A 25,624-nucleotide genomic window follows, 5' to 3' on the forward strand; every position below is an offset into this window, starting at 1 on the left:
ACACACGTATTCACATATATACAGGGTGTTGCATATACATATTGGGCAGTACGACGGGTTGCGCGGCATACTTTGCAGAGATAGGCGCGGTTCAGTGGGTAATGACAGCATATATACGTAGCATCATAACTTATTGATTGAATTGATCGCGCGCATTTTTACTAATTTTGAGTTTACAGCATTTCAATTATAACGGACTTGAATAATCGTTGCGATTATTACTAGAGAAGCTAAAACACATTAAAGATAAAAAATTGAATTTTAGAAAGTTAACACGTTAAAAGAAACAAATATAATACAACAAAATTTCTTTCTTTACCGCTTTACTTTTCTTTACTGTTAGCGTTGTAAATTTTGATAGAGCGGTAAAGATAGAAATTTTGTTGTATCATATTTGTTTCTTTTAACGTGTTAACTTTCTAAAATTTAATTTTTTATCTTTAATGTGTTTTAGCTTCTCTAGTAATAATCGCAACGATTATTCAAGTCCGTCATAATTGAAACGTTATCTAAAATGTATCCAGGCCCAGGCTTTGTTTCCACGGTTTTTTCTAGAAATTATACTAGGGCCCGCCTAGGGCCCTTATTTTACTCGGGTTTTCTCCTGGATTGTTCGATATTGTATTTTGCGGATGACGTTCCTATAAACGTTTTTGTAGATTTGGGTAAAAGTGCACTGAAAAAAAAGTTTTGTTGTATTATAAGAAATTCTGGTTGATTTCACTAGTACGTTTGTTCAACAATTTTAGGAAACAAATTTGTTGTTGGAATTACCAGAAAATTCTGTTAAATTCCATCCTGTTTAAATCTATCAGAATTTCTTGTAAACCTTACTACATCGTGTTGTTAGATTTACAAAACTCCACCAGAATTTTTTGTTAACTTTACTATATCGTTTTGTTAGGTTAGGTTAACACAACGTTGTAGTTAAAAAACAAGTTCGGATAGGTGTGGTTTTTGTAAAATACTAACAATATATTTTGGTTTAAAGTATACTCACAATCAGTGATGTTTCCTACCGGGCTCCCGGCTCTCGAGCCCGATAGGAAACATCACATCACTGGTATACATATATTTCATAAAAAAAAAACAAATACCACGTGATTATAAAACTTTTCGGATGTAAGGCTGATTTCAGAGACCGAGACGTAAGCACTTATGTATGTATGTCGTAGTCGTATCCACATGTATCCACACAATAACCTTTTACGACTTACGTTTTTTTCTGCCTTATCATACGTCCACGACAGACGTCTACGACAGACATGAGTGCTTACTTCTCGTTCTCTGCTATCAGCCTAACTAATATTCTGTAATAGATTCACGACGCGACGTAAAACTTTAGCGAGCTCAGTTGAGACTGTTCCGACTGCTCAGCGTCATTGCTTCGCGAAAGATCTAATGCGCGCGATTCGCGCCGCGAGTAGCGAGGGCGCAGTAACAGTGTAACAAATGAATGCGGCAAATAGTTGATCAACCGTTTAGTGAGTGATGACGAAACTGTTGCAGAGCGCTGCGATTTATGTAAATATAACAAGAAGTTTTGTAGATCCAACAAGAAAACACTTATTCAGATCTTTATAGTAAAGTTAACCAAACGGTGTTGATATAAGATGTAAAATTTTGTGACGATAACCAGAAATTCTGTTTTGTTTGACTAAAATACGGTCAACCAGAAGCATTTTGTTAATATAATAAAACCATTTTTCTCAGTGTGGCATTAATCTAGGTCGTAAAATATCCAGCAACTCATCTGCTTGATTGTGTGGAATTTGGTTGGTTACAATCCACTGACGTAATTTTTTCATTTTATCAGCCATTTCGTTTTCATTATTGTGACCTTCATTGTATTCATCGATTTCTCTTTCTGATTCTAATATATCATCTTCGAACTCTGAATCAGTGATGCGATATTTCCCACAGCGGTCCCGGCTCCGCTGCCTCACACAACCTTACAGAAGCGCTACGTCACGTATCCGTGTGAGCTCGGCCGTTCAACCAATGGAAGAGAGCGAACGCTCCCTTCCACCGAGCCGACACAACAGACGATAAATGCATGCTACTTGCATGTTAAAAGCAAGCGTTTCTGATTCAGAAAAGAAATTCTGAGGCGAGTGGCTGGAATATTAGAGATCACCTGTTCGAAACCTGCTTTGTGCAACTTTTTTTTCCTTTTCCACATTTGTTTCTAACATAGTAAATTATTAGATAATATTTTTTTGCCCAAAAAAATAATATTTTCTATTTATTATTAATATTCGCATATATTAAACTAACAATTTTAGAAATAATACAGATCTGCTATTGTTAATAGAAAAATGAAGTTATTTTACAATGTTGCAACAAAGTGCTAATTTAACATATGCGAATATTTTTAATAAAGATAAAATAATTTTTTTTAGCCAAAAACATTATCTAATAATTTACTTAAAATAAATATCGAAAAAGGAAAAAAGTTACAAAATCACAGTTTTCAAACACGAGATTTTTAATATTCTTGCCATTCGCCTTACTCGTTTAGCCATGCTTGTTATTTTACATTTATCAACATAAAAGATTACACGCCTGCAAAGCTTTTAATTATTTATTTTAAACTACTGCATATTAGCAAGAGTTACTGCAGTAACTACATATACATGTACTGTGGAGATTAGTGGAGGAACACAGTAGCATATTAAAACTGCAGTCAAATAGATGTAGATTGGTAATTTTATTAATACTATTAATAAGTAGTGGTCTTCCGCACCACCTTTGAGGTTCCACTTATGGCGCGTTCGATTTTTTTTTAAGTGGATCGTCGCCTGGAGCCCTATTGTACCACTTTTTTTACACCTGTTATTTACAGGTTAAAATAATTTACAGTAGTTGACACTGTATTTTTGTATCTATATACTTACTGTACTTTGTATACTCACTGTACTTGTACTTTTGCGCGTTGCGCGTATATTGGCGAGTTGGGAAAATTACTTACTTTATAATTTTTTATAAATACAAAATATATTTTGTATTTATTATGCCTGCAATGCTATCAAGAGTAATGAGAAATACAAGGTGTCTCATTATAAACAATCCACTCAAATATCTCAGAAACACCGAGTTAAATAATAAAATTTTTTAAATAAAAGTTGTAGGATTTGGAGAGGGAAAAAATATAGGGATATTTGTTTGACCTTGGATGGAAGCGCTTCTGAGATTTGAAGGTCATTTTTATTTTTTTAAATGGAACCACTTTAATTTTTTTATATAAATCGATTTCTCATAATATTTGTCGTAAAAAGTTATAAAACTAGGATGGCCAAAAATTGAATGGTTTACAAGATAATTTATACTTTAATTTGACATAATTTTACATAAACTATAAAATATCTCGTTAAATATTCATTTTTCAATTATCTTACATCAACACTTTTATGCACAAAATAATGAGAGGAATCAATTGGTGTAAAAAAATACATAGTTGACTTTAAGAAAAAAGTATATATATTTAAGAAGAAAGTATATTATATCATATCTGCTAAATATAGCTTAAATATAGCTCTGCTAGATTTTTTCTTAAAGACAACTATGTGTTTTTTTTATACCAATTGATTCCTCTCATTATTTTGTGCATAAAAGTGTTGATGTAAGATAATTGAAAAATGAATATTTAACGAGATATTTTATAGTTTATGTAAAATTATGTCAAATTAAAGTATAAAATATCTTGTAAACCATTCAATTTTTGGCCATCCTAGTTTTATAACTTTTTACGACAAATATTATGAGAAATCGATTTATATAAAAAAATTAAAGTGGTTCCATTTAAAAAAATAAAATTGACCTTCAAATCTCAGAAGCGCTTCCATCCAAGGTCAAACAAATATCCCTATATTTTTTCCCTCTCCAAATCCTACAACTTTTATTTAAAAAATTTTATTATTTAACTCGGTGTTTCTGAGATATTTGAGTGGATTGTTTATAATGAGACACCTTGTATTTCTCATTACTCTTGATAGCATTGCAGGCATAATAAATACAAAATATATTTTGTATTTATAAAAAATTATAAAGTAAGTAATTTTCCCAACTCGCCAATATACGCGCAACGCGCAAAAGTACAAGTACAGTGAGTATACAAAGTACAGTAAGTATATAGATACAAAAATACAGTGTCAACTACTGCAAATTATTTTAACCTGTAAATAACAGGTGTAAAAAAAAGTGGTACAATAGGGCTCCAGGCGACGATCCACTTAAAAAAAATCGAACGCGCCATAAGTGGAACCTCAAAGGTGGTGCGGAAGACCACTACTTATTAATAGTATTAATAAAATTACCAATCTACATCTATTTGACTGCAGTTTTAATATGCTACTGTGTTCCTCCACTAATCTCCACAGTACATGTATATGTAGTTACTGCAGTAACTCTTGCTAATATGCAGTAGTTTAAAATAAATAATTAAAAGCTTTGCAGGCGTGTAATCTTTTATGTTGATAAATGTAAAATAACAAGCATGGCTAAACGAGTAAGGCGAATGGCAAGAATATTAAAAATCTCGTGTTTGAAAACTGTGATTTTGTAACTTTTTTTCCTTTTTCGATATTTATTTTAGATAAATTATTAGATAATGTTTTTGGCTAAAAAAAATTATTTTATCTTTATTAAAAATATTCGCATATGTTAAATTAGCACTTTGTTGCAACATTGTAAAATAACTTCATTTTTCTATTAACAATAGCAGATCTGTATTATTTCTAAAATTGTTAGTTTAATATATGCGAATATTAATAATAAATAGAAAATATTATTTTTTTGGGCAAAAAAATATTATCTAATAATTTACTATGTTAGAAACAAATGTGGAAAAGGAAAAAAAAGTTGCACAAAGCAGGTTTCGAACAGGTGATCTCTAATATTCCAGCCACTCGCCTCAGAATTTCTTTTCTGAATCAGAAACGCTTGCTTTTAACATGCAAGTAGCATGCATTTATCGTCTGTTGTGTCGGCTCGGTGGAAGGGAGCGTTCGCTCTCTTCCATTGGTTGAACGGCCGAGCTCACACGGATACGTGACGTAGCGCTTCTGTAAGGTTGTGTGAGGCAGCGGAGCCGGGACCGCTGTGGGAAATATCGCATCACTGCTCTGAATTCTCGATTTCTCTTTCTGGATCTGACATATCATCTTTGTTCAAAATTGTAAAAGCCTTGCGAGAAAGATAAAGCAAGGTCGCGGATATTTTCACCGCCGAGTTGTTATTCCGCGTATTTTCGATTCCGAGCGCGAGAAGTTGACAAAACGCGCCTTTGTCTCGAGCCTTAGCGCCCGCGAGGAGCCTCGCTAGCGAATCACGTTTCGGCACGCGCGTGCCACGCGTCAACCGAATGATCTATCGACTGCCGTTGCCGTCGATCCTGCGTATTTTGAAAATGAGTCTGTCCAAAGAGCTCGGTGAAGAAAGACTATCTCCAAGGGCTCCTTCAATTATTTCGAGAGCAGTGCGTAGAGAGCGAATCGCGTTTATCTTTAATCCGAGCATTTTGAATAAAGTCACATATATAAAACCAACGTCTAATTTATCCCGATCACATCCTTCCTAATCCGTATTAATAAAAGAACCGGTAATCAAATAAATATTTTCCGTTCTGTGAGAAAAAATCAATCGAAGGTTTCTGCACAGAATTGAATGGTCCTTCGAGCCGGATAATAGCAGGTGAAATACGGACAGTAAAAGACAGTGTAATCTCTAAACTGATTTATGGTGTGACTCTCGAGAAGTGTGAAAGACAAAACTATTATCGAGTTCGTTGTCGCGTTCGCTCTCATCGCTCTAAAGTAAAATCTGGCAGACTCCGTTTCGCGTAGTACGAGAAAAGTATATCGACACGCGAATCGTGAAAGTGAATTTCACGTCGTATAAGCGAGTGCGGTCAATCATTCGCAGTGCAGTGCGACAAAAAACAATAGTGCAGTTTTGAATAACGCTGTTCTTCGCGAGTCGACAAGTGGTCGTCCGCGAAATCGCTGCCGTCGGCTCCGCTATCGCGCGCCCCGGAGTGCTTCTACAGTGTGACTCAAAACTATTACTCGTCGACGACGAGATCGTTCGCGAGTTCATTGCCGTCGACGCTGCCATTACGCATCCCGGCTTGTGTTGTGAAGTCTAACGGCGAAATACTCTTCGCGGTCGACGAGGACGTCCGCGATCAAGTTGCCGTCGGAGCTGCTCAAACTCCCCGGCTCACTGTGATATCAAAAGACAATTTTTTGCGTGTTGCGACAAAAGGTCGCTCGCGAAATTCGTACCGTCGGCGCCGCTCACGCGTCCGGTATAATTTGTGCAGTCCATAACGAGACGTTATATCCTCGCGTTTCGACACACGGTCGTGCGCGAATAAGTTCCCGTCGGCTCGGTAATCCCGCGCCTCGGTATACTTAGTGCGGTCTCTAAGGACAGAATTCTTTCGCGTTTCGATACGACATCGTTCACGAATAAACCACCGGCGGCGTAGTTACACGCTCGGTGCGTTAATAAAGTGTTCTTCGCGTTTCGAAAAGGAGCGATACGCGAACTTCTTTCCGACGGCACAGCTACACGTGCCTAGGAAACCCTCGCGACAAGTACTGTGAATTTTCGTTCTCTTGAGAAATTCACAGTGGTTTTTTTGTGACAATGTCGGAGGTGAAAGATCTGCTAATCGTGCAGATAGACACGATCGCTCAGCTAAAGCGAGCGCTCGTGAACTTCAAAAAATTGGCGAAGGCCAATGTAACGCTGCCCAGGACTCAACGTCGAATGGACGAATTGACGTCGCTCTGGGTATCCTGCAAGGAACTCCACATTAAGTTGCTGCAATCTACTACGCCTGAGGAAAAGAAGACAGTGGCATACTTCGTGGACAAGGAGTTTTTACTTGCCGAGGAAGTTTACGACGAGACGGCCGACATCCTTAGTGACACGATAAGTAAATTAACAGTTGTTACGCCGCCTCCGCTCGATCGGAGTACTGATTCCTTTTTTCGCGATAGTAATAATAATTTTCAGTTGCCGCGGATTTCGTTGCCGAAATTTTCGGGAAAATTTTCCGATTGAGAAAATTTTAAAAATACGTTCGAGTCTCTCGTTACAAATAACTATGCACTTACTAATACACAGAAATTTCATTATTTAAAAACGAGTGTAATTGGAGACGCTGCGTTAGTGATAAATAATTTAAAAATTTCGGACGCGAATTATGAATCCGCGTGGCAACTTTTAGTCGACGAATACGACGATAAATTAACTTTAATTCATTCTCATTTATATGCGTTTATGAATTTGCCTATCATGAAGCAGGAGAGCGTAGTAGACCTAAGAAAATTGCGCGACACAGTGGCTGCATCGCTTGCCGCGTTAAATAATTTGCAAAGACCGGTAGATCATTGGGATGATCTCTTAGTATATATAATATCTCAGAAGTTTAGTGCGAAAACACGCAGCGAGTGGAACTTGAGACGTTCCACCATCGATTCGATTCCGTCTTATAAAGACATTCATGAATTTCTTACTATACGTATCCGCGGATTATCAGACTTCGCTGACATTTCAAAGGAAAGCACCAATGCAAAACACGACAGGCCGCGGTCGTCAATTAATAATGTTGCTATTGTAAAATGTATATGTTGTTCGGGCGATCACTTTGTTACTAAGTGCGACGAATTTCGCCGAAAGTCGGCTGCGCAGCGAAACGAAATTGCGCGTAAAAATAAAGTCTGCTTTAATTGCATGAAACCGGGACATATTTCGCCGAAATGTACGCACAAGCAGCGATGCACCCACTGTCGTCGAACGCATCATACATTATTGCATTACGCGAGCGGTCAAGCGTCAGACATAAATGAAAATTCGGCGTCGACCAAGACAAGCGTACCGTCGAGTTCAAAAACGGATTTTTTGCCCGCTTCCGACAATGCTGCTGTAGCAAGCGTTCAAACTATAAAACCGCCGAGCATCGAATCTCCGACCGTTCTTCTCGCGACCGCGTGGGTCGACGTGCACACTGCGGAGGGCAGATCGTTTAAAGTTCGCGCGTTGTTGGATCAAGGATCCAATTTTAGTTTTATTTCGGAAGCATTGTGCCAAACGATCCGAACAAGAAGGCAACGAGCCGATTTGCAAATTAAAGGATTCGGTGAGAAATATACCGGCGCTGCGAAGTCACGAGTGTCTTTGCGATTGACACCGTGTAAGAAATCGAATCCCGCGTTTCCGATTACCGCGTACGTGTTTCAAAGAATCACGTCGTACGCCGCGTCGCGAATTCAGCCTGTTGACTCGTGGCCGCATTTGCAAGGCCTTTCTCTCGCGGATCCGGATCCGTCAAGCAATCATCAAATTCATATGCTGATTGGGGCGGACGTTTACGGATCGCTTTTGATGCGCGATTTGCGGCAGGGACCCCTCGGAACTCCCACCGCTCAATTAACCGCTCTCGGATGGGTAATTTCCGGCCCTACGGGAAAAAACAGACAAACTTCTAAGGAAGCAGCCGTGTTAAATTGCGTCCTCGCTGAAGACATTAACTCGCTTCTTTAAAGGTTTTGGGAAGACGAGGAAATTTCGTCGAATTCTTCTCTCACGGAAGAGGAAGAAAAGTGTGAACGGCATTTCGTCGAGACACATAGTCGTTCTTCCGACGGAAGATATGTAGTTCGACTGCCGTTCAAACGCGATCCACCGATAGATATCGGGGAATCGTTATCCATCGCGAGTTCCTTGTATGACCGCATGGAAGGAAAATTACGTAATCGGTCCGAAATTCACTCTCAATATACTGAATTTCTCGCAGAGTACGAATCTCTAGGACACATGACTCGAGTGAGCGAGTCGGAAAAAACAAAATTTTTGCCGGTTTACATCCCGCACCATCCGGTGCTGCGGGAAACCAGTTGTACTACGAAGTTGCGCGTAGTTTTCAACGCCTCGTGCAAAACACGGAACAGCACGACGTTGAATGACCACTTGTTAATCGGGCCTAAATTACAGCAGGACCTTCCTGCTGTTCTTTCACGTTGGCGTAAATGGCGCCACGTCTATACGGCGGACATCGCTAAGATGTTCCGCCAAATTCGCGTACACTCTGAAGATGTCGATTTTCAGAGAATTCTTTGGCGTCCAACGGAAGACGCACCGGTCGAACACTTTCGACTTTTAACCGTTACATACGGTCTTGCTCCGGCTCCGTATCTCGCGATGCGCGTTCTCAAACAGCTCGCTCTTGATGAGGGTTTCAATTATCCCGCCGCGGTTCCGATTCTGAACGAATCGATTTATGTAGACACTTTGTTTGGCGCCGACGACATGAATTCACTTAACGATACGCGAATTCAATTAATGGAGTTAATGAGGAGAGGAGGATTTCAACTCCGAAAGTGGGCATCGAATACGAGTGCGCTTCTCAGTGATCTTTCGCACGATCAACCGGAAGTCACCGACCATCTCATATTGCAGGATGAGTCTCTTAAAGTGCTCGGACTTTCGTGGATTCCTCTCGAGGATTCCTTTCGCCTCATTGTCAATTCGATCAAACCCGTTGCTCCCACGAAACGTACTATCCTTTCGTTCGTGGCGAAATTATACGACCCGCTCGGTTGGGCCGCTCCCGTCGTAATTACCGCGAAGATTCTTTTGCAAGAGCTGTGGCTTTCGCGATGCGATTGGGATACGCACATCCCCGACGAGTTAGAACAACGGTGGCATGACTTTGTCTCGGATTTTAATAAATTAGAGAAAATTAGAATTCCGCGATGGACAGGTCAAAATCCAGATAATATAGCGATTGAAATCCACGGATTTGCCGACGCGTCAAATCGAGCGTATGCCGCGGTAGTATATCTCCGCGTCTTTCATTCGTTGTCGGATTTTACAATTAGTTTGATCGCTGCCAAAACAAAGGTCGCTCCGGTAAAAACCGTGAGCATTCCGCGACTTGAGTTAAACGCCGTCGTGCTGTTAAGTCGCCTAATAAAGTGGACGATTAATTTGTTAAATTTGATAAAAACTCCGATTTATGGTTGGACGGATTCAACAATTGCGCTGGCATGGCTACGCCAGCATCCCTCTAAGTGGACCACGTATGTGGCCAACCGGGTATCGGAGATACAAAATAACTTGCCATCTGCAAGATGGTATCACGTGCCGTCGAGAGACAATCCAGCGGATTGTGCGTCTCGAGGCTTGTCAGCGTCCGAATTAATCTCACATCCTCTGTGGTGGACCGGGCCACCCTGGCTTCGAGAGCCTTCAACGTCTTGGCCGATCCATGACGTTACTGCTCCACTCTCCATGGATGCAGTACAGAAAATATCTAGCGAGCAACGAAAAACCACTGTCCTTCACATTGAGGGATCAGACGAGTGGGATTTGCTCTATAAATTCTCGAGTTGGACAAAGCTGATAAGAGTGACTGCTTACGTGTGCAGATTTCTCGCGTTAATTAATAAGAAAAGGAAAGTTAATTTCAACTCAACATCGTCGCTGAGTGTCGACGAGCTTACAAAAGCAGAATTATTCTGGCTGTCGTATGTACAAAAGAGAGCTTTTGATTCCGAAATCAAAGCACTGAAGAAAGACACAGTAGTTTCTAAGAAAAGTTCACTTAGAACTTTAACTCCATTTGTTGGTGAGGATGCGGTACTCCGCCTTGGCGGGCGGTTAAAAAATGCTGCTCTCGCTTACGATGAGCAACATCCTATTTTAGTACCGCGAGGACGAGTCTCGTATCTTTTAATCGCTCAGGCTTACAAACAAACTCTTCACGGTGGAGTTCAATTAGTGTTGCGTACTCTCCGACAGAGATATTGGTTGCTGGGAGGCCGAAATTCAGTAAAAAATTATATAAAGCAATGCGTCTCGTGTATACGATATTCAGCTAAAGTATCGAGTCAGCTGATGGGGGATTTGCCTTCTCCTCGCGTGCAACCGTCGTCGCCGTTTACTCATACGGGCGTGGACTACGCTGGTCCTTTTTTAATTACGCCTTTTGTAGGAAGAGGACAGAGGACACGAAAAAGTTACGTGGCCCTATTTGTTTGTCTAGTTACCAAGGCTATCCACGTGGAGCTAGTGGAGGATTGCTCCAGTGCTGGATTTCTTGCTGCCTTTCGGCGATTCACGAGCCGACGAGGCTTACCGTGTAAGTTATACTCCGATAACGGAACTAACTTTCACGGCGCAGAAAAGGAATTGAACTGCGCATTCGAAGCACTCATGAAAGATTCGTCTCTACGCGACGTTCTTGCCAATGACAAAATTGAATGGCATTTCATCCCGTCCGCGGCTCCTCATTTTGGAGGACTTTGGGAGGCAGGCGTGAAAAGCCTCAAATCGCACCTGAAGCGGATAGCCGGTTCGCGTACCCTGTCGCAGGCTAAATTCGCTACGCTCCTATGCCAGATCGAGGCATGTCTAAACTCGCGACCGATTGCGGCTCTTAGCGACGACCCGGGCGATCTGTCCGCGCTCACTCCGGGTCATTTTTTAATAGGCCGACCGATCGTTGCGATACCGGAGGAATCAGTACTCGCGATAGCTACGAATCGACTTTCGAGATGGCAGCTAGTCCATTCGATGGTGGAACAACTCTGGCGTGCTTGGTCGCACGACTATTTACATTCGCTGCAACAGCGAAATAAGTGGTCAGAAAAATCGCCTTATTTTCGCGTTGGCGAGCTCGCGTTGTTAAAAAATCCTTTGCTCCCTCCGAGCAAGTGGGAACTCGCGCGAGTCACTCGGATCCATCCCGGATCCGACGGACTCGTCCGGGTAGTTACCGTGAGAACCGCGCATTCAACATTAAAACGACCAATCACGCTATTGTGTAGACTGCCAGTTCAGTGCGATAATTAAGAAAAACATTGTTATATAATAAGTACTAATAAGACTTGTGAGGTATTTAGTATGTAAGCCGTTTATTTCTTGTTTGAGAAAGTTACTTGCGTGAAGAGATGTATTCTCTCGCAAAAAAAAAAAAAATGTTGTTTATCTTGTCTCAAGATATTTGTCGAAATTTATATATTCAATTTATGACATTGTTATTCGACCCGACGATCGGGTTTCAATGCGTGTTTGCGCTCGAAGAGTCGAGTTTGTCAAATATTTTGCACGTTTAGTGCCTATATTTCTATTGTTCAGTAACCTGCTCTTACAATTTAGAGATATTTTGATTTCATTTTGTATAGATGTTTTCGCTCTCTTAGCTCTCGCTTTATTATTTCTATATCAATACCGATTGTATTTGTGCTTTACTTGTCAAGCGGTTAAATATGTTTCGCATCCGTTCGCATGCGAGGCGGGCGGTATGTTCAAAATTGTAAAAGCCTTGCGAGAAAGATAAAGCAAGGTCGCGGATATTTTCACCGCCGAGTTGTTATTCCGCGTATTTTCGATTCCGAGCGCGAGAAGTTGACAAAACGCGCCTTTGTCTCGAGCCTTAGCGCCCGCGAGGAGCCTCGCTAGCGAATCACGTTTCGGCACGCGCGTGCCACGCGTCAACCGAATGATCTATCGACTGCCGTTGCCGTCGATCCTGCGTATTTTGAAAATGAGTCTGTCCAAAGAGCTCGGTGAAGAAAGACTATCTCCAAGGGCTCCTTCAATTATTTCGAGAGCAGTGCGTAGAGAGCGAATCGCGTTTATCTTTAATCCGAGCATTTTGAATAAAGTCACATATATAAAACCAACGTCTAATTTATCCCGATCACATCCTTCCTAATCCGTATTAATAAAAGAACCGGTAATCAAATAAATATTTTCCGTTCTGTGAGAAAAAATCAATCGAAGGTTTCTGCACAATCTTCGAGCTCTGAATTGTTATTTTCCATAAATATTTCCAGGCCACCAGTTTCCTCTTCGTCGCGTACATGATAGACATTCTCATTTACAGCACTATCAGTAGCTTCATTACTGTTAGATCGCGAATACTTGTTTTTTATCAAGTCACTTTCAGTTTCGATGTTCGCTATTTTTGTTTCTAATTTTGTCTTCGCCCGATATTTTCGCTTTTTCAACAATAGACGAGAAGCCGCGAATATCCGATTACACATTTTGTACGTTTCAAACCGTTTTTTCTTTTATTTCGAACCGTAACTCTTTGATATACTGTAAGGTGTTACTATTTTGAGCCGTAAAATATTTAACAAACGTTAACATAACCAGAAATTCAGAATAAAAATACTGATTTTTCCCTGATCGGACCCGACCAGATCCAGGAAAAAATACAGATAGATATTTTTCAACCAAAACCTGGGACAAATCGTGGAAAATTTATAGCGAAAAGCCAGGACCCGTCTGGATTTTCCAAGCTAGTATTTCCCATGCGGGGCCCGTATATATTCAGGGAAGATTGAGGGAAATTTCTACCTGGGTATCACCACATCATTTTACTTCTGTAGATAGAACTGATATCCGCATTATAATTTAAGATCTAAGATTTTACATTTTGTTTGTATTTGTTGTGATTGATTGACATTGATTGATGACATGATTTCTTGTTATGTATTAAATTTTTGGGTTCAATTAAAAATGACTATCGTTAATTTAGAAATCACCTCGCTTTAAATTTGTTTTAATAGACCTCCCCTTTCTCCGTTTCCTTCCTGGTTTGCACTGGTTCCATCCCTGGTAATTGAGATTACTATCTCAGACCAAAAAGGGAACCATCCGAACGGCAATACTGAAACACGGAGTAAGAGCGACCTTCAGTCGTTGACCCGTTTTTCAGACTCCCGTAAGCGAACCGTTCGGGTCATTGGCTCAGGCCCTTGAAACTTCATCAGTGATACTCAGCTATTACCACTCTCTCCTGACTTCTCCGAGTCAGGACGTAACAATACAAAACACACATTTTAAGCATTTCCTGACTTTTTTATTATGGATTCTTTTGCTATCTATTAATTCATAATTCATATTGCAAACTTACCCTCCGACCTGCACGATTGTTATGCATATTAACCGCGTGCAAGAATTTGGTAATCATGCCAGTACCAAGTGGCGTTGCACCTTGAAGAAACCGCTTCGCCATTCTCGAAGCAGATCTCACATCGTCCCCGCAGCCGCCCCATTTGAAGGAATTTTTCACAGACAATGTGTCGAAGGACACGGACATGGTAGTGAAGGACGAGGGTGAAATAAGTGCTGAGGGCGCCGGTGGTTCTCTTCGTGGTGGAGTGGCACAGGAACAAGCCGCGAGACTTCCTAAAGCACATCCTCGTGCAAGTCGCCAAACTGCAGCAGCGGCAGACATTGCATAAACGAAAGCTTGCTCTCTTGTACCTATAATAAATACATGCGTTAATGTAAAATTAAAAACGCATGTGCACGAGTAAAGCGTCTCTACATCCATTTTTTTTCTATACACAAATACAATATAATTTTTTATATAAAATAAATTTACTCTTTTTATTTTCAAATTTCTCACCCGATTTTTATGGAATTTTGCCTATAGAAATATTTATTGCTTTATTAAAATCTGAGGTCAAAAGTACAAAATTCAATCTGACGAATCCAATATGACGGACCAAATTTCAATAAAAACATTCGGGTTATTTTGAAATTTGATTTTAAGGGATTAATAAAATTATTGAATTCAAATATAATCCCAGAATTTTGAAATTTAAAATGGTAGATTCATTATAATAGAACAAATTTTTAAAAAATAATCGAATTATCTTGAAACTCGATTTTAAGGGATTTTTGGATTTGCTCAATATAATTTTAGAATTTTGAAATTCTGTGATAACATTGAGATTTGTAGCATTTTTTATTATGTTTATTTTAATTACTTAATTATTCTATACTTTTTTATATTATATGGAATAAAATTGACGGATTTTCTCTACAAAATAACATTTAATTCATTTCATTCTGTTTATTCATTGCAAAGTAATAGTAATTTACTTTAGACATCTTTCCACTGGTCACCCTGTATTTTTATTATTAAATTTATAAGTTTTATTTATTTTAATTGTTTAATTATTAAGTTTATAAAAAAATGCCAAATTTTGCTAATTTTAATGGTTTATATTTTCAAAATGCGCACCGTCGGAATTATAACAAAAAAATCAAGTCACTTTTGGAAACTGTAAAAAACTTTGAAACGGTGTGCTTTTTTCGGGCGCGGAATAACGCCGGGATCAGGAGTTTGGTCGGTTGGAGGCACATCAGAAAAACTCGCAGTTGTTAGTTTAAAAAAATAAAAAGTAATTTATTTAGCGTATTGAATGATGACAGTATAAATATGTACAGTGTGATTGTATAACGAGATGTATAAATATAGTGTGTAAATGAATCGGATGTACAAATGCAATGTATGAACGATGGAGTAAATGCATAAATGTATATATTATGCGATGTACGGATCAAGGATGTTTTTCGGAGAAAAAGAATGTGTACTAGATTTGAAGGCAATTTTGTACTGAATTGTACTGACTACACGCGCTACCTATATTGCATTCGTATTAACCATGAATTGGCGGGATATTTAAATTACCTTAACTGCGATTACTTGATAGTTTACATAAAACATGCATTATAATTTATTATTACAAATGAAACAGGTAAATAAACAATGAAAGCTATTTTTCTATGTCTTTATTACAAATTGGTATTTATAAATGCACTTTGCAAGGGTTTTTATTTTATTGGAATGTATAGAAATTTTATATTAATATACTTTATTATTATTTAAGATCCTATAATTTATAATTTATAATAGCACAACTATTTTATATTAATCATAACATAAATAAACATCTGCTTTTTGCATATAACAATACAATATTTTGTCGTTAATCTTTGAATGAACAACCACTTACATTATTAATTTGTGTTAACACGACAGTTTGGCAGTAATCTTAGGACAAATAAACGTTAAAATGTTATTAATTCATAACATAACAATTTGATATTAATTTTAAGATAAACAAATTTTCATCGCTTTTTCGTTCATATAACTTTAAAATAAACTTTAGAAACACATTATTAATTCATAATAATCCGACAAGTTACAGACAAAAATTTGCGTTATTAATTTATAATGATAAGACAATTCGACATTAATCTTTCGATCAATAAAAATTCATATAGGACCAATCAATTTCCTTATGCATATGTTTATACAACTATGCAATTTTGTCTGGATAGACCCTAACGGTTATAGAATGTAAAAGAAATTAAATTACTAAATTATGTATTCATTTGTACTTTGAACTGAACAAATACTGATTATCAGTACAAAATATTATGGAAAAGTACTGACGTACTAAGATTTGATGGATTGTACTAAAATAGTACAATTGTACTGCAAAAAACATCCCTGGTACGGATGACAAGGGGAGCTTTCCATCTAGGAGACACAGATCGACACCTTAGAACATATATACTGGAAGGGGCATAGCCTATCTAAATATACATAACAAAAGTGTCCCCTACATCTATCTATCCTTGTCTGTACGAAATCGGTCAAAGCGCTTGCGCAAATGAATAACCGTTTAAGTTGAAAGTAGAAAGATTTAAAATAGGTGGAAGGCATTTGAAAATTTGATTATAACAATTTATTCTTTAAGTTATATTATAATATAATTGCAATATATTATAAATTATATATAATAATATGTAGTAATATGTAATAATAGTCTTGCAAAATAAAATAAAAATAATGATGCACATAACCAAAAACAAATACTGTAATAAACAATAATTATATACAGGATGTACAGGATGAACTAAAATAAGATAACAAACTTTGAGGAGCGAGAACAAACATGAAAAAAAATTTGACATCAACATATGTCCGTCAAGCCCACTGTTACTGATATAAAATATATATTATTAATGAAAAATAAAAAAGTAATATTTATTATTATGTAATATTCTCGCTCCTCTAAAGTTTGTTATCTTATTTTAATTATATCTTGTATATATAGTAACTAGTACAATAAAAATTATTATAATAAATAATAAAAAAAATATTTAAAAACTTCATTGATGTTTAAATAGTATTAGTTTTGTATACTTTTTTATGATTATTTCTTTAGACTTGATTATATTGGAAGGCTTGTCATAGATAAGCTTGTCTAGTTTGTCATCACACACATCAAAATAATCGACGCATGCGTATTGCAATAAAATGTACAGACAAGGATAGATAGATGTTGAGGACAACGGCAAGTCAGCTATGCCCCTTCCAGTATATATGTTCTAAGATCGACACTGTGTGACACGGTCAAACATCGTGCTTGGATACTTGATGGAATGCGTTTAGTTCTGAACTAGACTGCTAGAGTCTGCTTATATCTTCCCATGATATCTAGTAAGTTCATTTAATTGAAAAATTGGCGTACCAAGAGCATATTGGCATTAAAGTACGTACAAATCAAACATAACCATCATTTATTATTGTTTACGATCGCGATGAGTATAAATATATTTTGCAGATGGATAAAATGAAAATTCTCTAGAATACCATCCCAAAAATTGGCAGCCATGAACTAGACTCTGTGTTCGACTATGCTCTTCTGCTGTGTCATTGTTGAAAAGCACCGTGTCTGACACCGTGTCGATGTGTGTCGCTTAAATGCCTTGATGGAAAGCTCCCAAGATAAATGTGTGTACGATAGCGAGTGCGTTCGTGAACGCGACGCGAGTCCGTTCGTAGATCGGTCGTGGTTGGTTGCGCGTGCAGCGCTCGGTCGCACGGATACGCGGGATTGAATTCGCTTTTGAAGCGGTTTGCCTGCCGGGTGGATAAGCGGGTGTACGTCTTTTATACGAGGACGCTCGTATAAATGTTTGGCGGACTATGGTATTGCGGAGTGTTTTATGCTCGGGACCGAGGACGCTCGGCGGAATACAAAAACGCTCGTATGTATGGCGATCGGAAGCGAGGAGCCAAGTACGCTTGGCGGGATACAAGAACGCTCGTACTGCACGAAGATCGATAACTAGGAGCCGAGTACGCTCGATGAAATACGAGAACGCTCGTATTGAGAACGGTAACCAGAAGCCGAGTACGCTTGGCGGATGCACAGTAATGCTCGTGCACGGAAGCTGGTCTGGAGCCGAGGACGCTCGGCGAGTGCACAAGCTCGTGTGCGAAGACCGAGAATACCGAGAACACTCGGCAGGTTCATGAGAACGCTCATGCACTGGAAGGCAGCTGGCATAGATTCCGAGAACACTCGGCGGACTACGAGAACACTAGTAGAGGATCGGATGTTCGCTGTCGAGAAGCGAACAGGATCTGGTGAAAAGGCGTACAGCCAGGTCTCTTTTATACCCGGTTGACAGCCGACTGACGTTTGGATCCAAGATCTGTAGAAAGAAGGTTACTTCATACGCAAAGAGGGACGAGCGGCAAAAGGGGCAAATGCAGAGAGGGGCGAGCGGCAAGAGGGACAAATGCAGAGAAGGGCGAGCGGCAAGAGGGGCAATGATGATGTCATCTGCGAGCAGAAGCTATCTCAGACAGCTACTGTTTGCAGATGAGATCATCATGCTTTCCCCTTCCTTCATCGCCCCCTCGCCTTCAAGCTGTTTCTAGCTCCCCCCTTACTTCAACGCCTCTCGCCACAAGCTGTTTCTAGCTCCCCCCTTCCTTCCCTCGCCAACAACCGGTTTTACTGAGGTAACCTTTTCTCTATAGATCTTGGTTTGGATCAGCAAGCATCGGCGGTATTGCCGGCGGCCCCCACCTGGCGGAATTTGGACGGTCGGTTGTGGGGGACTGTCCGGCGAGTGACCGCCGATATTTATTGAAAACGTTTATTGGCACTCAATGCGCCCTTCTTGGCTACGGACAATGTTTGGTCCGTAGCCGTAGTAACGATGCATGTTGCATCGTTACAACTTGATGCAACAAAAGTTACAGTTACAGTTACAGTTATAGTTTCCGAAGTCAACTTAATTTTTGTTATAATTCTGACGGTGCGCACGTCGAAAATATATACCATTAAAATTAACGATATTTGGCATTTTTTAATAAATGTTTTAATAAACGTTAATAAATGTTTTGTTTAATTGTCATATGAATATGTATCCAGGAAACTTGATGGGTCTCAAATACAATCAACTCAAAAGTTAAATAAAAGTTAAACACTTTAATGTGTTACTTAACAATACAAAGTAAAACTATAAATAAGAATGACTTTTTATCAGAGAGAGGAACTTAACCAAAAGGCAACTATATGCATGTGTGACTAACTAACTAACTAAAAACAAAACCACGCTCTCTATGGAGGAAAAGAATAATTCTTACTCTCTATCGATAAATCAATTGTTGATAAAAATATTTGACTGCATTGGGTGTTTACGATAATTCAAGTTCGAGTTAGTTTCACTAGGACCGACAATGAGATATACATAACCATCTAGAACCTTTATGATTCATGACAACTCAACGCTGTCTTGTATTGCTTGAGTTAAATTCATTGAATTTGTTGAGTTTAATAAATATAATTATATACATATATATATAATTATATCTATTAAAGAGGTATACCAACATACATACCAACATTATTTGTTTCTTTCATAGACTGATTTGCAGTTAACATTTTTTTATTACAATAAAATTTGCTCTATAAACTCAACAAATTCAATTAATTTAACTCAAGCAATACAAGACAGCGTTGAGTTGTCATAAATCATAAAGATTCTAGATGGTTATGTCTATCTCATTTTTCGGTCCTAGTGAAACTAACTCGAACTTGAATTATCGTAAACACCCATTATCTATCAATTATCGATTAATCTAAGCGCGCCACGTTCAATCTTAACACTCTCACTCGTGTAGCGATTCAGATCAATATTGTGAATCAGTTTTTCAAATCGAACTCTTGGTAGTCCCTTTGTGAGAACATCTGCAATGTTGTTTTCCGTCGGGATGTATTTAATCTCGAACTCCTTAGACTTTGTTTTTTTTTTTTCGGATATAAAGATATCGTACACAAATGTGCTTGGTCTTCCGATGAAATACAGAATTTTTGCATAAGCTGATGACTCCTTGATTATCACAATGTAGAGTGATGGCTTTTACTTGCTTTCCTTCTAAATCTTCTAAAATGCATTTCAACCAACTTGCTTCTTGGGATGCTGAGCAAGCATCCCGATATATATTCTGCTTCTACGGTTGAAAGAGCCACAATATTCTGTCTTCTTGATGACCAGGATACGGGACCGCTATTCAACATATGTATATATGTACATATATACCCACTTGTAGAACGACTCTTGTCTTCATTGCCTGCATAGTCACTGTCGCAGAATCCAATTTTGCTCCATTTTGATATGAGATACCATATTTCTTCATTTCTTTAAGATAGCGAATCACTCGTTTCAATGCCTTCCAGTGTGCTTCTTTAGGATTTTCCATAAATTGACTAACAAAAGTACCCAGTCAGCAAAGTCTGCTCGAACAGATATTGCCAAACGTCTGCTACAAATTTTTGTCAGCAGAAAGACTGCAGATTGTATACAAAATCTGTTACAGATGATGATAGCAGAATGTCAGAAATGTTACAAAACCTGCTGACATAATTTGACAGCAGATCAGTAGCAGAAACCGAGTAGGATTTGCTCGGAATTATTACAGCAGATTGGCGGCAGAAACCGAGCAGGACCTGCGCAACGCAGTTTGATGTCAGATTGGCGGCAGAAATCGAGCAAAATCTGCGCAATGCAATTTGATGTTGTTTGCCGCTATGCGGCGTGTTTCTTCATATATAAACTCGTACTCAAAATTCATCTACAGTGCATATAAAGTGTGGCCAGTGGCTTAATGAAGTTTAACAGTTTAATACAATAATCTGATACAATCCCCATAAGAGATTTAGAATATTAAACTGATTTTTGAAATTGAAAATGCGCTGCGAGTTGACCCGATATTCCAATGATTTCGAGATTTTGCCTAATAAATTTATTAAAACATAAGTATTTTTTTTTGTCCCAATATAGCAAATATATATAATAAAAATACATATATGTTGTATTAATCTGTTAATATAAAAAAATTATTAATTAATTTAACGCAAATAAATTTCTTTATATTAACAGATTAATACAACATATATGTATTTTTATTATTATAGATACTTATAAAAATTTTATTATTATACTTATATACTTATTATATTTATTATACTTAATTTTTATTATAGATACTTATAAAATTTTATAATCACAATGTTGTCGCATATTTAATGATCCCTAATATATACCCCATCATATTTGTTTTAAAGAATTATTTTAAGAGTTCAACAGAAACATTTCAATAATATTTTATTAGCAAATATTTGAAAATTATTAACACTTTGTAAATTTTATCATATAAATATTCACATTTGCAATATTGAAACATATATTACAATTTCATTATTTAAGTTTGTATCATAATAAATTTGTGTATGATGCTTTTTATATTATCCTAGAATTGTACTTACATTTATGAATTTCAGTTACAATTTCTTGACAATTTTTAAGGTTTTCACAATTAAATATAAAAAATAAATTTCTTTATAGTATTTCTTTTGTAAATAATGCATATAAACAGTAAATATTATTTTAAAAATAATTTTTAAATATGTACTATTTTTTCTTTTATTTTACTACTTTACAAATGATGTTTTTTGTGTATATCCCCAAATTATATTTTATTTTCATTGATATTACAGTCTAAATACGAGTACAAAGCAATTTGTATTACAAATGCATCTGTTGCAGCGATATTTAACATTATAAACGTTAAATATCTAGCGCTATAATTTGCAATATATGTAATTTATAGCGCCTTTCTAATTTACTTTTCAATTTTTATTACGCAATTTCCAGTGCTATCAATATTTTACAAAATAAAAGTATTTTTTCGATAAAAACTCAAAGCATTTCTATATTAAAGGAGCGAGAGAAAAAACACTAAAGCGTGCGAGAGACAGCTACTGTTTGACGATGAGATCATCATGCTCTTCCCTTCCTTCGTCGCCCCTCGCCTACAAGCTGTTTCTAGCTCCCCCCTTACTTCGTCATCCCTCGCCAACAAGCTGTTTCTAACTCTCCCCTTACTTCGTCGCCCCTCGCCTATAAGCTGTTCTAGCTCCCCCCTTACTTCATCGTCCCTCGCCCACAACCGGTTTGCCTGAGGTAACCTTCTCTCTATAGATCTTGTAATGCAGTCACAACCATCGACCAGATATGCTTCATAACGATTTATTGTTTTTCTCTCTTCTGGCTCTCTTGCACAGCTTCTTACGATAATCGTTTTCTCTTGTCGATTGCTCTTCTTAAATTTCCTCTTCAGTTACTTCATCATCTTCGATCTGTTGTGTATCGATTCGATTGATGCTTTTTCTTTGTGTTCATATGAATAATAGCAAATTGATTATCACATTTTTCAATTTCTAAGCCAAATTTCACATTTTTTAAATAAAAGAACTTTTTTGGTTGTTCATTGTATAATTTAAAATTATCAAGTCTCAATCCTTGGTAACCAACGAATAGAACTTTTCGGGCTTTTGCATCCCACTTCTTACGATTCACCGATGTATATGTGCATAGACTGTACTTCCAAAAACATGAAGGTTATTAAAATCCGGCCTTTTTCCTGTCCATAATTCGAATGCAGTTTGACTTCCTGTTTTCTTCGTTGATATTCGATTTAGCAATTGTACAGCTGTCTTCACTGCTTTTGTCCACAAAAAGCGTTTTATTTATTTTCCATACATCATTGATCTTCCAGCTTCGACGATTGTTCGAATATCTCTCTCAGCCATGCCATTTTGTTCTGACGTATAGAGCGCGGATGTTTCATGTACTATTCCTCAATTCTTTAAGAATATCTGGAACTGCTTATTGGTATATTCTGTACCATTATCGCTTCGTAAGATCTTCATGTTTTTTCCAAACTTATTCCAAAGCTTATTTGCAAACTCAATAAACTTTGAAAGCACATCACTCTTTTGTCTCAGGCAATAAACAGTCCCATATCCGGTTGCATCATCTTTAAATACGACAAACCACTTTTCATCATATAGGCTGTCTATTTCCATCGGCCCACATACATCGGAATGAATCTTCTCTCCAATTTTATGATATGTCTTCCTTCTTTCTTATAGGAAGCACGATGCTGCTTTCCATGGTTGCATGCTTCACAATCAGTGATGCCAATTCGAGCTCGCTGGTACCATGGGTACCGTAGTGGCGGGGATACCCACACAAGCGAAACCGCTGACGTCACGCGTCTGTATGCGCTCGACCAAGCCGGCTAAAAAGCAACGTTGCGCGCTTGTTGCGTATGGCAACGTGAAATATTTTTTCGAGCTTGCATTTACAGCTTTGTAAAAATAATATTATATTAATATAAATAAAATCTCGTTACAATCAACATTTGAATTATTAATATAGGAGTATAATAATAAGAGTATAAATTATTAATAAGAGTTTATGGCGATAAAAATAAGCTTTTATAATATTAAAGAACATTTTATATATATAATGTATATTATTAATTTATATATATATATACTAATTTTTATTTTATAATTTTATATAAATTAACTCAAAAATTACATTTTATAGATAAACTTTAAGTATTAAATTCATATTAATGTTATATGTCGTTTTATGAAGTATTTGTAAATGTGTCAAAAAAGGTAAAAATTCTCATGCGTCGCGATCAACATGCAGTTAACAGCGCAATTAGCCGAATAAGCTGACAATAAAGCGTTTTTTTGTTTCTCGGAAATGAAGTCTCACGCATTTTTCGATTACTTTCGTCACAAAACATTCCTACTGATTATGAGTTATTTAATACTTTAATGTGAAATATTTTCACAATAATTCTATCTATTTTCTATCTATCTATCAATCTGTCTATCATTTATTTTGTTAAATAATTATTAATTATGGAAGTGGTCTTCCACACTACCTATGAGGTGCCACTAATAGCGCGTTAGGTTTTTTAACGTGGACCTTCGTCTGTAGCCCTATTATACCACATTTTATTATTAAATACTACTATTATACAGGGTGTCCCGTAAAGACCGTAACAACGCTTAGGGGTATATTTCTGAGATAATTCTGAGCAAAAAATCTTAATACCAAAATACTCAGGGTGTAATGGTTTTTGAATTAGAAGCATTTAAAGTTAACGAATAAGATAGCCTGAAATTTGCGCGCTCAGGTGTGTACAACGTACAGTGATAAAAGCGAAATTGACTATCGCTCCTCTGTTGTCAGTATTAATATTTGGAAAATAAATTTGCTAATACATATTAACATAAATATTGTTTACGCAATTAAGATTTTGTTGAAAATATTATAAAAAAAAAATATTATGATACACAAAACGCAAGCTGTCAAAAATTACATTTCTTTGACATTTCTTTTTATCTTACAAATATTTGTACAATAAAATTATTAAATAATTGAAATAGTTTTACAATATTTCATTTTAATAACAGTTAAAAATAATTAAATAATATTGAATATGTAAAGACTCTTTGCACATAATTTTGAGGTAATAAATGTTGTACTTTTGAGTAATGAAACGCATGCATTTCATTTTCTTTTAATATTTTATGAACCATTGTTTTTGACATTCCAACTTGACGACTAATTTCACGAATACTCATTGTAGGATTTTCTTCTACATTACGTAGCACTTCTTCATTTTACCATAAATGAGTAATATATCACAATATTCTGTACAAATAATGAGTAACATATCACAAAATTCTGTACAAATATCTGTAAGATAAAAAGAAATGTCAAAGAAATGTAAGTTTTGACAGCTTGCGTTTGTGTATCATAATATTTTTTTCTTTATAATATTTTCAACAAAATCTTAATTGCGTGAACAATATTTATGTTAATATGTATTAGTAAATTTATTTTCCAAATATTAATACTGACAACAGGGGAGCGATAGTCAATTTCGCTTTTATCACTGTACGTTGTACACACCTGAGCGCGCAAATTTCAGGCTATCTTATTCGTTAACTTTAAATGCTTCTAATTCAAAAACCATTACACCCTGAGTATTTTGGTATTAAGATTTTTTGCTCAGAATTATCTCAGAAATATACCCCTAAGCGTTGTTACGGTCTTTACGGGACACCCTGTATATACATTTATTATTTATAGATGTAGTCTGACATGCCCCAAATAACACAAACACATTCTATAAACATTCTATAAATATTTGTTAAAAATATTAGAATATTCTTTTAATGTACTAAAAGATATTTTTTAAATCTTCATAGAACGTTCAAATGAGACCAATTTTAATATTCCAGATAGATTGAAAAAATATTCTTCATTGTATTCCAGGAATATTCAGAGAAGATGTTTAATACCATGTAAAGAACATTCACTGAATATTCTACTAAATTATTTTTAGTATTCTAAATATTTATGCAAATACATTGATATAAAGAAAAAGTTTAATCAACATTGATTACTATTATATAGTATATATAATAGTATATATAATAGAGTATTTAATAATAAAATGTGGTATAGTAGGGTTACAGGCGAAGGTCCACGTTAAAAAACCTAACGCACTATTACCCAGACAGCACAGCATATTCGGAGAATATTCTAATATCAAAAAATAACC

The 25,624-nt window shown here is 36.8% G+C and overlaps 1 protein-coding gene across 2 annotated transcripts in view; it reads right to left on the bottom strand.

The window, feature by feature from the left end:
- LOC105668191 (protein Wnt-11b-1-like) overlaps positions 1 to 25,624 on the bottom strand; it is a 161,421-nt gene that overhangs the window by 46,841 nt on the left and 88,956 nt on the right. For both annotated transcript variants that reach the window (XM_067349812.1, XM_067349811.1), the window contains one exon: positions 13,937 to 14,289. In XM_067349812.1, coding sequence (XP_067205913.1) covers positions 13,937 to 14,289 — 353 coding nt within the window. The remainder of the gene's footprint in view (positions 1 to 13,936; positions 14,290 to 25,624) is intronic.

Source organism: Linepithema humile, chromosome 2 (assembly GCF_040581485.1).
Source record: "Linepithema humile isolate Giens D197 chromosome 2, Lhum_UNIL_v1.0, whole genome shotgun sequence".
In the NCBI taxonomy this organism is placed as follows: Eukaryota; Metazoa; Arthropoda; class Insecta; order Hymenoptera; family Formicidae; genus Linepithema; species Linepithema humile.